Genomic DNA, 15,312 nt, shown 5'->3' with positions numbered 1-15,312 from the left:
TGTTAGTAATAAAAAACAATCCAGTATAGACATGACTCAGGCACTACATGGCTTTTTACTACATGTAAAGTTACAAGTTACGACAGAGTAAACTATGTGTTATTTACAGTTCATGGCTATTGACTGTAAAAACTGACACAAGTGTGTAAATACATAAACAAAATAACAACGGAAGTTCCTTAAAAGGCTTTTTTTTTGTGTATAACTACTTCCTTCCACCACAGATTCAAATCTCAGTTTGACAGTTTAACAGCTGAGCCCAAGCCTCCATTACTAATTCCAAAACGTAACTTTAGAACTAGTAAGGAATGAATGTTGAGTTGCTTCATTGAAAGCTTATTGTATTACTGCATTAAAAGCTCACTGTATTACATGTAGTAGAGTATTTTGAGTGAGAGATGGACTGGGCGAGTGTGATTCCCTGCATCTGATACAGCATTTACTCTTCAGATCAATCACATATTCATTAAAAAAAAAAAAAAAAAAAAAAAAAAAAAACACATTAGTTTGAATGTCCATTGAGGAAAGTGTTATCTTTATCGCAATGTTAATATTCATTCATCTGGTGATTTCAACGCTGCTCAGTGCATTTGTCAGCTACCTTAAGCTGATGTTGAAACTAAATCGTTTATTTTTTCAAAGTAAAAGTCTTTACTGCTGACTCATAAAAACAGTCTCTTGACGCCATTTAATTGCGGAACAATGTAACTAAAATTACCATCACGAACACACGCACCATTTCTCAGTACTAAACAGTAATAAAAACACTACTATTAAATACAGTATTAAATACCACTATTATTTATATTGAATATGAATATTTAATAAACAACAACAGCCATGATAAAAGTTGCTAGGCAATTTAGTCAAAAGTACCCAGGCAGCGCTCTGATATACAGCACTGAATTCACATAAACATTAGGGATGTCACAATACTCAATATAATATCGAACCGTTCGGTGCGACATCCACGGTTCAACACGTTCTTATGAATTGCGTTTTTTCGGTTTTGCATTTAAATAATTTCCTTGTTTTATTTCTCTTGAAAGTTGCTATGTGTGTGCTTGTGATTTCACGTGCTGAGATGAGGAAATGCCTCCCCGTTTATATTTGAAAAAGCAGCACTTGCAGAGCATCTTCCCTTCTAATGAAATGCAAAGATAAGCCTTTCTAAACTTGTTGTCCTAAAACAAAAACTTATTTTTACTTCACAGCATCAGTCGAGTGTTTGAAATAGCGCCCTTTTGTGATCTGATGTGGCTTCTTATCATAGAATGAGGCAGACAATATATTCTATACTGTATGTCGATTAGCAATGGCTTACAAATATATTTAATTATTATGAAAATACCCGAGATGGAGTGTTTATTGTCCTTACATTTCATCATTCATAACGTTTAACGTTATATCTTGTTTACAGGAGTATTTTGTTGTTAATTAGATGAACCTTCAGCGGCAAATTCCAGAAGATCTAGCCGAGCTGAGGCTTCTCTCGGCAGGTTCATGAGCACTGAATGGCTGCAAACGCCCTGGAACACCCATGCTCACATGTCCTAAAACGTCGGATCTCGTGCATCCCTAAACATGTCACAATACTCAATATAATATCGAACCATCTCGGATCTCGTGCAGTCAGATCTCGTGATGATATACTCGCAAAACATTTTGCACTGTTTACATTAAAACTGCACGACTATTAATCCTTCAAATATTGAAATCTCGAATACCCACACGATCTTATTCCTGAATGACAATGATTTAGCTATGTCTATTAGGACTGTTTCACATCGCGAGTGTCAGTGGAGCGTGAGAAGCACGTTTTGTCGCTCCCCATCTTAATAAATCAGAGTGTCGAGGTAAATGAGAATGCAGAAAGAGCAACACAAACAGTCTTTTCAACCACATTATAATCATTATTTCTGTGTTACAGACATTTAAATAATAGAAGTACTGGGATAAAAGTTTATAGTTTGGGTATAAACACTTGTTGTCTACAGTAGCGATCAAAACGAAAGTATCTTAACACTTGTATGTATTGTAACGCTTATCCTCTTCCGTCAGGAGGTAGCGACAACTGACCGTTTAAAAAAGTATGTCACTGAATCATTCATTCAGGAGATTTCAATAGTCAAACAAGTATTAATAAAATGAGACACTGACTCTGTAACGTGGAGAGGGAGACGTGAGACGAGCGGATCCAAGTGCACGCTTTAATTGGAAGGGCAAGACAAAAACATGGTCAAAAACAGGCTGGGTCGAAACAGTGGCAAACAGGTATATTGAGGGCAAGGAAAACGGGTAATCCACAAAACAGGTGATAAATCCAGATCAGGAGCAAACAGAATCCAAACGACAAGACGAGAGCAAAATCCAAAACAGGCAGGTAATCAGAACAACACTAAACTAGAACTAGGAACTAGGAACAGGAAACTGGCTCCGTAAAGTGCTATCACTGACAGAGAAATAAACGCAACAATACTCGGAAATCTGAGAAGGAACTGGGTGAGTGTTAAATAGTGTGTGTGAATGGCTACAGCTGTGTGTGCAATCAGCGCAATGGATGATGGGAAATGTAGTCTGGGGTGACACGCAACCGTTTGTGTAGTGTGAGTGTCCATAAAATGACAGTGCGACATCTGGTGGTGAGCAGGATTCATGACAGACCCCTTCATTGAATGTTTTTTTTTTATTATTATTATAAATGAATATATGTTTTTAAAAGACTTAAGCAATGAACAGTTTGTCAGAACTAATAAATTACATTATTTTGTTTCGTTTTCTAATCTTTTTTTCTCCAGAATCGTGAGAGAATCATGGTCTCCAATTTATTAAAAACAAAAAATTCTCAATTTACCCAGAATCATGAAGCTCTTGTTTAAATGTTGTTTATTACTGCATTATAATTTATTAAATGTAGTAATTTATAATTTATTAAAATGGAAGTTCAAAATGCATCTACATTTTTTTTTGCATTTTGTCTTTTTCAGTTGAATAAAAAACTATTTTCCCTATATATTTCATCATTGAGGATTTCTTAAGAAAAGGTTAAAAATCTCGTCTCGTGAACCCAGTCTTGTGTCTCACCTCGTGAGATATATATATACACCGTCTGTAAAACCTAAAACATATATATATATATATATAAAACCTAAAACACACACACACACATACATATAAATGTTGCCTAAAAAAGTATTTTTTTTGTGTCTGTATATATATTTTTTTGTGTGTATATTTCAAATCCCCGAAAAACATAATGTTACATCTATTTTATGATTTCACTTTTAAAAGAAAAGGATAGAAAGAGCAACTGCAATTTCAAACATTCCAAACATCCCATATTCTTAACATGTTAAGTGAGTGGGTGGCAAGCAGGCTGTGTTTCTCTGCTGTCCAGGCTTGTTCTTGACCTGAACATGGTTTTAGTGATATGATCACAAAATGTTTTGAATCTCATTTCCACCTGTATTAGTGCTGCCAATAATAACAAATGTTATAAGAAAACATATCTTGAGTTCATGTGTACTGCACACAAAAACAAAAAACAAAACTAGCACAGTCCAATTCACAAACAAATGATTTTATTTTAGTGCGCCAAAAACATGTTCAACTAGTAGAGTAAGGTTTTTGAACAAATGACATGATGAGCTGGATCTCTTAAATCTTTTAATAACAGAGGTTTGTCATACACATATGCATATGCAATTAATCAATAATGAAATAAGTTTACTTTCATTATCGATTGTTTTTTGCAAATTTACTCTGAAAAGTGCATACATATTAAAGCAGAAGTATTTAATAACACGCACTCCTGATAAGCCTGACGTCACTCACATGACACAGAATATGAGCATGACTGGGCAGGAGAAACTAGAACAGGGGAAAGATACCCTTGGGCTGGTAACCAAAATCATGGCTTTAACTTGAGAAGTAGACAGGAGTACAGAAGAAAGTTTCCCATCTCATACCCAATTTATGGTGTATGAAACAGTTGTGTGGTTTGATGGTTGATGTGACCAAAATCTTCACGATACTCATAATTTTTGTTCTATATTTTATGCTGGAAACTAGGTTGTCATGATGCCAAAATTATAAACACCTTAACAAAAAATTGGAAATTACAGCAAAAAAAAAAAAAAAAAAAAAAGTTGTCTTATTATTAAAGACAAAGTTAACCGCACTTTTAAGAAAGGTCTGTTTAACCAGGGCTTGCAAAATTTTAAAAACCCTGGGAGCCCTTCGGGCAGGCAATCCTCAGATTTTGGCAGCCCAAAAAGAATTTAACTATAGCCAGAAAAAAAAAAAAAAAAAAAAAAACGTGTCTGAATTTCACTGCGGACAAATCAACATGATCAAAAACTTCAATGACTGTATTTTTTCTTCAAATAACAAGTCAAGAGAATAGGTGTGCAATGGATCACAAAACTCACAGCTTAGATCATATTATGGATTTAGAGTGACAGATCAGATCATTTTTCGGATGAGCAAAAACAAAAAAAGAAGTTCTTTATTATTTAAATTACAGTTTACTTTTGCAAAAACTAGTATCATACAATAATTTAACTGATGTTAAATGTAACTGATTTCACAATACAAGTTTCTGACAATTTTTTTTAAACAAAATGAGGTTTAAGACAAATTATAAATATACATACAATGAAAATTATCAGAGTAGTCACCCCCGAATTCGATTTTGCGCACGATTTGGTGTAGCTTGTCAGTGCTTTACGGCTCTGTGTATTACTTGCCGCTCCAGCTGAACGCACGTGATGGAGCTTTACTACTAATCAAAGTACCGGCTTCATTGACTAAACGCGCCTCACGACATCGTGCGATTAATCGTTGCAGCCCTAGTCAAGATACAAATACAGTGGTGAAATGACCATTACAGCCACAGAGTAAGCTTTCCATAAAGACATGACATAACTCAAATGAATGACCATGACCACTCATCAATACAGACTTTGCTTACAAACACAGCTGCACCTCTGTCATTGTGAATTTTAGTCCCAAGGTATTACAAAAAGACAAAGCACTTCAGGATTATCAACCACATGACATCAATCACACACTTCACAGTGGCTCTATGGGACCTTGTACTTGACAAATCCATTTGGTTTTTTGGTCATTTAAAAAGTGCAGCCTTAAGTGCTAAAATATTATACAATACAACATAACAGATTCCTTTTTTTTAATTAAATTAAACATTACCAGAGGTCAGGAGTATTAATTTAGTGTCATGTCAATAAACTCCACAAAAGAAAGACAGTGTATTTTGCTTGAACTGAACATTAATACTGAACATTAAATCACATCCTAGAAAAGATGCCGACAAAGTAGGAACATATTACACATGGCAGAATAAATTCCTCTGGGGTATTACTTGTGGTTGGCCTCATGGAAAAACAGTCTCTATATGGTATACTCTCAAACTTAAAGGGATGTTTCATCCAAAAATTAAAATTCTGTCATTACTCACCCTCACGTTGTTGCAATCCCCTAAGACTTTGGTTCCTTCTTAGAACACAATTGAACATATTTCAAATGAAATCCGAGAGGTGACTCTCCCTCCACTGACAGCCTAAGCAAATTTCACTTCGAAGGCCCGGAAAGTAGTGAAAACATCATAAAAAAAAAGTGGTGCACATTACTCCAGTGGTTCAGATGGAATTTTCTGAAGCGATGGGAATGCTTTTTGTGCATATATGACTGTTCAAAATTTTTTACATCAGCTTCAATCTCCAATGTGAGCAGCTTCTTCCTCTTCACGTTCAAGATACAACTAGGGCTGCAACAAATGATTATTCTGAGAATTGATTAATCTAGCGATTATTAGAATGATTATCTCACTGATTAATCCTGACTTTGATTCAGCTTTTGCAATTAGTTAAAATATTGAGCTCTACATCTTCTAAGAAATACATAAAGGTAACCACTTCAGCTTTTGAAAATCATATTATTAGGGCCCTATGATTTCTGTGATGCGGAAAACACAGACGGAATCGTGGAATCCAGTCATAAAAATGGAATTTACTGAATAACATAGCATGTCACAGAATTTGTCAAAGTCTGAATGAATTAATCAAAAGTAGGTCATTACACTTAATATCAAACCGCAATATGGACTAGTATCTGTAAATATTACGCCGCAAAATATACAATTTATAGTATATAGACACTGCAACCTGTCAAAATAAAAGTCTAACTTCAAGACATTGTGCCAGATATATATTACTACTATTACTACTACTACTAGGGGTGTGACGAGACACTTATTCGACAAAACGAGAGGAGACGAAAAACGAGACTGGGTTCACGAGAACGAGACAAGATTTTAAAACTTTTCTTAAGAAATCCTCAGTAATGAAATATATAGGGAAAATAGTCTAATATTCAACTGAAAAAGACAAAATGCAAAGAAATGTAGGTGCATTTTGAACTTTATGAAATTAAACATTTTAATGAATTATATGCAATAATAAACAACATTTAAACAAGAGCTTCATGATTCTGGATAAATTGAGAATCCCAGTTGTTTTTAATAAATTGAAGAACAGGATTCTCTCACGATTCTGGAGACAAAAAGATTATAAAACTAAACAAAATTACATAATTTACTAGTGGTTCTGACAAACTGCTCATTGCTTAAGTCTTTTAATAACCATTAAAAAGGAATTGGGAAAAAAATGAATACAGAAAAATTTTGAATGAAAAAAAAAACAAAACGGAATTTGGGAAAAAATAAAATGGATTTCACAGGGCCCTATATTATGTATTTTTATTTACTATACAATAAAGTTGTACAAATAAATATATTTGGCACACAAAATGAGACGACAAACAGAGAAACTCTCTTATTCACCATTAATTTAGCTATATGAACAAAAATAACAATGACACACACACACACACACACACACACATATACATACATACATATATACATATATATACATACATATATACACATATATATATAAGACTTGTAATAGTCTTTAAAGAAGTCTCTTATGCTCATCAAGGCTGCATTTATTTGATTAAAAATATAGAAAAAAACAGTAATATTGCAAAATGTTTTTACAATATAAAATAATGTTTTTTATTTTAACATACTTTAAAATAGAATTTATTCCTGTGATGAAAAGCTGAATTTTTATCAGCTGTTACTCCAGTCTTAAGTGTCACATGATCCTTCAGAAATCATTCTAATATGCGGATTTATTATTAGAATGATCAATGTTGGATAATATCAACAGTTGTGCTGCCAAATATTTTTTGGAACCTGTGATTTTTTTTTTTCAGGATTCTTTCATGAATAACAAGTTTAAAAAGTACAGTGTTTATTCAAAATAGAAATATTTTATAACAATGTAAATTATTTATTATTAACTTTTAATAAACTTTTAATTATTAACTTAATACATCCTTGGTGAATAAAAATAAAATAAAAAAATATATTAATTTCTTAAAAAAAAAAAAGAAAAAAAAAGAAAAGAAACAATAAAAATGTACTGACCCCAAACTTTTGAACAGTAGTGTGTGTATATATATATATATATATATATATATATATATGGGTCAGTGAAAAAAAGGGTTTGGCAAGATGAGAAACTCAAAAATCTTTTAAAAGCTTGTTTTAAAAGCATGCATCAGGTATTTTAAAATGAACACTGCATGTTCATGTTGATTTTATGTAATTAAAAATGACATAAGCACCATTTTTTACAAAAGTTAAGACTGAATGTCAAATGGTGTAACCACCAAAACATTAGAAATATTAAATATTTTATCCACCTAGATGGCATGTAAGCTTACATATTTTATCCACCTAGATGGCATGTAAGCTTACATATTATATTTTTATGAAAAATACTGGTTACACCAGTTGACACAAACCAGTTACACCACTTGACCATCTACAGCCAAAGGCCATTGTTTGTTGAAGAAATTGACGCAGAAAATCAAGCATGACTGTCAACAAGTGCTTTTTTTTTCTTTCCAATGCTAAAAAAAAAAATCTGGCAACACAAAATTATCATAGTGATATGATCTCCATGTAGTGATATGAACAGTGAACTCATGTCTCATATTGTAATTACAGTTAAGAAACAATATCTGACAAGAGATCATCATAGTGATGAACAGTGAACTCATCTCTTATTTTAATTACAGTTAAGAAACAATATCTGACAAGAAATCAGGGTGATGAACAGTGAACTCATGTCTCGTATTGTAATTTTTGAAACGAAACATGAAATGAAAAATGTTATACCATATTAATTATAATATATCAGAAATTTAATGAACTGTATTTTACATATGTAAATTGTCTTTGGTTAACATTTTTTATCAGTGAATTTATGTTCAAATGTAGACACCCACTTCCTTCTGCTGCATTATTAACCTCTTAAATCATTTACATTATATCATATGATACTATATACTGATTAAAGGGATAGTTCACCCAAAAATGAAAATTGCCCCATGATCTCTCCTTCAGATGGCTCCAGGGATTTAGTAAATCCTCCTGAAGCAAATCAATGCACTTTTGCAAAAAAAAAATATCCAAATTTAAACTTTTATAAACCGTAATCTCTAGCTTCTGCAATCTATCGTACTTGCGTTCACTAGAGAGTGGCGTTCCAGCAGATTGATGTAGAACGTAGACTCAGCGTAAGCACTGGTGAGAATATGCTAGTCTCGCAAGAACCAAAGTTTTTGTTTTGTTTATAATTGTTTACTATGGGAAACATTTAATGTGAAACTCTGCGCTTTGTGTTTATATTCTGGGTTCACCTGCTTGCCTGTACATAATATGCATCATCAATAAGGTGTATACTAAATTTGGCCTTTAAAGGGTGGTTTTGGGGTGACTTACAATAATACTGATGCACTATTCAAATTATTATAACCAGAAACGTCATGAAGCCATTATAGTCTTGCATCACAATTATGGACCACCTAATGGTCAATACCACAGTTTGAGAGTATATTAGGTAAGAGTTTTTTTTAAACTCCGCCCCCTGACACCCTCACATTCCCGGAATTCCTGCACACTACTCACCTGGCCCTACCTCACTAACACCCACCACTCACCTTTAGCAAACACATATTTTATACCCACTATCACGTGCTCTCTGACTGAAAAATATAAAACGATTAACGTCTAGTACAGACTACACAGAATAGACTCTCTTAGTAACTTAAAAGGTCTGCGTACGTGTGGGCTAGCTGAGATAGTCACAGGAGACAGATTAAGATAGCATTAACTTAATAACCTCCTCATGCACTGACCTCCCTCTCCAACCGTAAAAAACTTTTCTTGTTTTGATTAAACTGCATGTAAATATTGTGCTTCTTTCGCATAACTCCACTCAGAATCAACAGCCACCTCAAACTTTCAACGCTAAATAAAGTCGTACTTTAGGTTGTCAAAATACTAATAATTCGTTCTCATTACCTTTTGGAGCTCTCCTTTAATCCAGCCAATATGTTTAAATATCAAAGCTCATCGAAAACAAATATTCTCCACTGTCGGAGCTCATTCGTTAGTTCCGTAAATCCACTGCCATACTCCAGGAGCTCGAAAATACTCTCCTCCCAGCGTGCGCTGCACTCTGGACAAGCGGAATACGCATGACGTCAGCGCACCCTGGAATTTAAGCCATGCACGCCATTGGCCCACACCGGGTAGAGTGGAAGCTTGGTTGGTCGGCTGTGTTGTTAAATTGGCCAATAGAAGAGGAGAAAAAAGTTTCCATGGTTACACTTGATACACAAGTAACACAAGAGCCTGTGCAACAGAACCATCATAAAGGTAAGCATGTTTTTATTATGCTTTTAATTCTTTATTAAGGCTTAGATGTGCTGTTTGAAGTAATTTATTTTAATAGTTGCCAGTAGTTCGTGAAAAACAAACAAAGATTTTAAGATGTTCAGAAAGAAAAACGTTAGATCTGCAAAATCCCTGTAAATTAATTCGAAAAATTAATGACTTTACACCGTAGATAATAATGTCAGTTGGACACTGTATGTGTAAAGCTATTCAGAGAAAAAAAAAATCTAATTGTAAATTATGTTTAGATCATTTGGACGGTCGAAACAGATACAAACAGTCATAGATTTTTCTGTCATGTTTAGCTGTTCTCTTTAAATAATGTCTTACTTGTCAAGTCCAGTTAAGTCATATATTTACAGTTAAGTCATATATATACACGTTTTATACAATACAGACCGTTTTAAAACAACGTACCAATAATAAACAGAAAAACAACGTTAATAAATTCATCGATTAAAAAACAACCTGAATTTTAGCTGTAAGCAGCGACAGTAATGCCATTATTCAGCTAAATTTAGCTCGTTGTTGTTTTTATTTCAGCTCAATAACTGTCAATATTACAAAGTCATTAATTATAAAACAAGTTCAGTACAGCTAAGCAGCTTTACACTATGCAATAGTGTCATTATTTAGCTCAAATCTGTTTAATGTTGATTCGATCAAGTTTAGTAAGTGTGCCCATGTTGCTTAGTTTTGTTCTCATCTGATAATGCCAGTGGAGTTGAATCAAACATATTACTGAATAATAATTGTATTTTAAACCTGTCATACAGATTGCATTGATTTTACATTTATATAAAGTCCTACATTTGTCATATTTACATTTTATTCTCCTGAATTATTCACAGATGAGTAGCAGAGATTTTTCTTCTTTTGTTACAAACCACTGCTCTGAAGACACAGGTAAACAGCTGTGGTCAGACTTTACCATTATATCCAGAAAATGAGCTGTCAGCATCATCTGTCATTTATTCCCCTCAGCAACTCTGAGCTGCAAAAAAAAAAAAAAAAAGTGTATAAGTATAGAGTATAAGTGGAAATATAAATTGACTGACATTTCATTGATTAGTAACCATGTATTGATTGCATTTACAATCATTTGCTTATTGTGCTTTTTTATCATCTAGAAAAGTTACCTCAAAGAATACGAGTGGGTCTGGGGCACTCAAAATGTGAAGTGGTCCAATATAAGCAACTACAGGACATGGTAGAGGCCAAACGCATTTCCTCTCAGCGCTCTCAACAGAAGGTAATGAATGTGTTGGATTTTGTGATACCAAATAGATAAATAAAATACATTTACATTTAAAATACATTTATAAATCAATGATTCAGACTTAATGGATTGTGGTGGTCCAACAATCATCCTTTATTAGAGTTGTTAAACTTTTGGAGTCAACAAAGGTGCTGGGAACCTTAAAAGTAACTTAAAATGAAAGATCCTAAATTAGAGAATGTGAAGCTACATCACGCCACGTTGCATGCTGGGGTCCCGCTGCCATTTTGCTGCAAATGCTAAAATTAATACAGATACCTGCTTATCTTTTGTTTTGTTTTTGCCTTTTAGTTTAATATTCACGCTCTTCATTGTATCGTTTGCAGGGAAGAGAAGCTATTTCATCGCTTTGCATGATAATTAGATTTTCAACTCAAGTTGTGTAGTATTTGGTCTACAGTGTTAATCTAAATTAACGTTACTGCGAAAACAGTGTCGCCTGCTGGATGCTTGCTGCTGCTTCAGCCATCAAATGCTAGAATATCCAAATAAAAATCTGTGTTCAACAAGCTGACAGAAGTCCATCCATTTCTTTGTTAAAATGACAAAGTATAATTTATTGTCATTATAAATATTAATATTTCCATGGCCACAGAGGAGAATCAGAGATTGTGGGTCGCATTCAACAGACAGACATGAACACACTGTATTTTTTTTAAATTTATTTCAACATATGACAATCAAAATAAAAACCTTGGGAGTTTGTGAACAGTTTTGTAGCATTTTTAAAATGCTGGCTTGATGTACTAAGACAGTGCTGCTAATAGACATGCAGATAAACCCAAGAGATTAACGTGATGCGTTTAATTACAGGTGAAAAGTTTTCCTACCTTTAGAAAACCCTAAAAAGGAAAGTGCTTAACATGGCTTATACATTAAGACAGACAGTTATATTTAAAGTTATAATTGGGATCATGTGTTTTTTTTTTAAAGCACATAGTATGCTTTATTAGTAAGTTGTGTAGAGAATGTGCTCTTTTAATATCACTGTCTCAGTTCATGTTCTTTACATGAGAGGAAAATGCTTAATGTGTAAATAGATGTGTTGCGTTCATATTTTTGGCTCACGTGAGTATCTGCACATAGAATGCCTTACAATTTTTTCTTTATCACTGTCTTGATAAAGCCACATTAAGCCACATGTGAAATGAAGCGTTATTCGTGTTCAGCATTTTAGAAAGTTCCTGTTCAAGTTCTGCTCATTCACAAGCCGAGTGAGAGTCTTAGTCACAAAGGTGATGTTAATTATTAAACCAAACAATACCAAAACTTTCAAAAAATGTAGCAATGTGATGCTTTTATTGAGTGACAGGCAGTGGGTTTAATCAGTGACATTATTAATAGATTTACTATCCGGCGTCTTCTCGTCATCTCCATGACCTGCTTCCCTTGGTGTTTTTACACATAGAAAAGGCAAAAAACATATTGCATTGTCCAGTTTTCTCTTAATACACTGATCTGAGTTATTATTGCAATTCTCAATGCAGCATTTTTCACAATCATGACAGAAAATCAAAATACTGCCCTAAACTCAACAGCGGAACACAGCGCGATCCTTTCAGTATGGCAGATAAACAAAGCAGATTCCCAGAACTGTGGTGTGACGTCAGCTTCACATTGTTTATACTTAGTTTTATTTGTGCACACTCACAAAAACAACAAATGTTTTGCTTTTGTAAAATACTAAAAACAAAGCGGATGTGTCTTCTGCTGTCTCACTCTTCTTTCACTTAACTTTCACAACAATTGTCACAAAAAGCGCCACAAAAATTAACCAAAATTTAGCGTATACTTGCCTCATAAATATAAAAAGATGTTTATAGAAAGTTTGACGTCTGCTTATAAATGTTTGTATACCAGCTTTGTCTAATATGTTGTATTTCAAACTTTCTGTCATTGATAGCCAAATAAGAATTTTAGGCTGCGTTTACACTAGTGCGTTTTCATTTTAAAATGGTGTTTTAAAATGAAAACGATCCTAGTCTACACTAGCGTTTTCACTGCGTTTCAGAAACGATCTCGTCTACACTACACAACTGATAACGCATGTCACATGACCATTCATGCAGGTACAACAATAGAAATGTATAGGTAGATTCCCTATTATTTAGATGGCAGACGCGTCTACATGCTTAGAGTGGTCGAATGATGCATCTACCTATACATATCTATGGGCACAACAATGACTGAGCATGATGTTATTGTTTACACAGTCGTCAAGCATATGCACAACCTTAATGGTATATTCTGAGTTTGGGCTCCTCTCGCTAAGGCATTGAGCAGCCCCACTCCTTCACTCCTTCTTCACAGAGGCCCCCTGGACCTCCCTGTCACACTGCCCTTATCGTCAAACCAGACATGTTGCCCCTCTGAGGAGTGGGCTTAAGAACACTACCTTCCACTGAGGTACAAGTGAACAATGTTTCTGAGGAAACCCTTTCTGACTGCTACGGCTCTGAGGAGCAATAGCTCTGCAGATCAAACATGTCACCCCTCTGAGGAGTGGGCTTGAGAACACTACCTTCCACTAAGGTACGAGTGAACGGTGTTTCTGAGGAAACCCTTTCTGACTGCTATGGCTCTGAGGAGCAGATTCTGTGTGGTGGTAACAGCTATCTTTTCTGGGCCGTCCAGGCCCCGTCTGATTTGTGCTACTTTTTAGTCGAGATAGGAACTGCTGCCCTCTATTACAAGGGTAAGCTATGAATCCTATTGCTCCCAGTTTGAGCTATAAAAGCCTGCCTCAAGCTGGAGGTTGAGATCGCCACTACGGCGTAAGCAACCATTCTGTGTGGCCAAACGGTCTCCACCTGGCAGCTGTTGTATATGAGGCCCGTCTACTACCCTGTTGAAATGTCCAATCTCTTTTTTTAAACCGCATCCCATTTTTAAGGCCCCCTTCGGTCTGCCTTCAAGACATGGCAGGCCCCTTCCTGGGCCATTAACCACGTGCTGGTTAGATGTGGTTGTAGCAGTCATATCAGATAATTGGCCGCTTGGCGCCTCGCTGATGTATTGCCTGTTAGCTGTTGAGCTTAGCGTTGCTCCCCTCATTTTAGAGGATCACCTTGAGCATGCTGAGCGTCTGGGTTCCTCTCATATATTTAGAGTTGGGCCTCCACGCTCTGGAACTCCAGGTTGCCAGGTTAATCGCCTTAATCGCCGGTCTTGCCAGGTTGTTGGCCCACTGCCTCCTTGGTGGGCTGCTTTCTTGGTTGAGCTAGCATTGCTCCTCTCATCACAGAGGGTCAACTATGAGCATTCCGCTCCCTTCTGAGTGGCTGAGTTTCTCTTTTACCCTATGAATTGGGTTCACTGCGTGCAGCAACATCAGGGGACAGGCCCTTCTTCGTCCTTCCCCTCTAAGCTGCTTCCACTGCAAGTACAGTGGTGCCCCCCTCTCTATAAGGGTCATTTACGAGCATGCTGCTTCCCTCTGGGCATTCTAGGGTTTCCCTCTCACCCCGAAAGTTGAAGCTCTGTGCCCCTTGGAGCTCTGTGTATCAGCATCCTCAGGTTGTTAGGCCTCTCTCTGCCTCCCTGTTTATTTGCTCACGCTGCTGGATGAGCCTAGCTGTGCTCTCCTCGCCTTGGGGGATCACCTACAAGCATTTTCCTCTTATCCTAAGAGTCAAAACTTGCCACTCTGTGGGCTCCATAGCCATGTCAGGGGGTCTGGCCTTCAAAACATTGCAAGAATTGGATGTTTTGTTTCAGTCAAGAGTTGGAGAAACTTGTTCATGCCTTTATCACCAGCAGTGGACTATTGTGATGGACTCCTCACCGGCCTTCCTAAGAAGACCATTATACAGCTGCAACTCATACAGAATGCTGCTGCCAGGATTCTGACTAGAACCACAAAATCTGGCTTTCAGTTACATTTAGGATTGTAGGTACTCAAGTCTGCTGCTTTTAGCTGTTATGCAACCCACAGCTGGAACCAGCTTCCAGAAGTGATCAGATGTGCTAAATCAGTAGCCATATTTAAATCTAGACTCAAAACACACGTTTAGCTGTTTCTCTGTTTCTGCACTTACTAAATGAGCACTGTACTCAGTATCTGAACTGATTGCACTGTATATTACGTATCATCACTTTCTATTCTTAATTTTCTTTTTTTTTTATTTAACCATTTTAAAATTATATAAATTCTTTGCTTTTATTGTTGTGATTATTATTTTCATGAGTATTTTAATTC

General features: G+C 35.5%; 2 protein-coding genes across 8 annotated transcripts in view; one reads left to right on the top strand and one right to left on the bottom strand.

Annotated features, from left to right (window-relative positions):
- The window catches only part of LOC127170769 (plakophilin-4), a 72,229-nt gene that overhangs the window by 54,254 nt on the left and 2,663 nt on the right, over nt 1–15,312 (bottom strand). For 3 of the 6 annotated variants that reach the window (XM_051118994.1, XM_051118993.1, XM_051119001.1), the window contains exon 2: nt 10,767–10,829. In XM_051118994.1, the coding sequence (XP_050974951.1) occupies nt 10,767–10,806 (40 nt within the window). In that variant the 5' untranslated portion in view covers nt 10,807–10,829. Of the gene's footprint in view, nt 1–9,460; nt 9,716–10,660; nt 10,721–10,766; nt 10,830–15,312 lie in introns of those variants that run through there. The other 3 variants (XM_051118995.1, XM_051119003.1, XM_051118997.1) reach the window with 2 other exon arrangements.
- LOC127170770 (coiled-coil domain-containing protein 148) overlaps nt 9,768–15,312 on the top strand; it is a 59,713-nt gene continuing 54,168 nt past the window's right edge. For both annotated transcript variants that reach the window (XM_051119006.1, XM_051119005.1), the window contains exons 1-3: nt 9,768–9,817; nt 10,687–10,741; nt 10,966–11,087. In XM_051119006.1, coding sequence (XP_050974963.1) covers nt 10,687–10,741; nt 10,966–11,087 — 177 coding nt within the window. In that variant the 5' untranslated portion in view covers nt 9,768–9,817. The remainder of the gene's footprint in view (nt 9,818–10,686; nt 10,742–10,965; nt 11,088–15,312) is intronic.

Source organism: Labeo rohita, chromosome 9 (assembly GCF_022985175.1).
Source record: "Labeo rohita strain BAU-BD-2019 chromosome 9, IGBB_LRoh.1.0, whole genome shotgun sequence".
Classification (NCBI taxonomy): domain Eukaryota; kingdom Metazoa; phylum Chordata; class Actinopteri; order Cypriniformes; family Cyprinidae; genus Labeo; species Labeo rohita.
The sequence above is the reverse complement of the archived record's forward strand: the minus strand, read 5'-3'. Positions and strand labels throughout refer to the sequence as shown.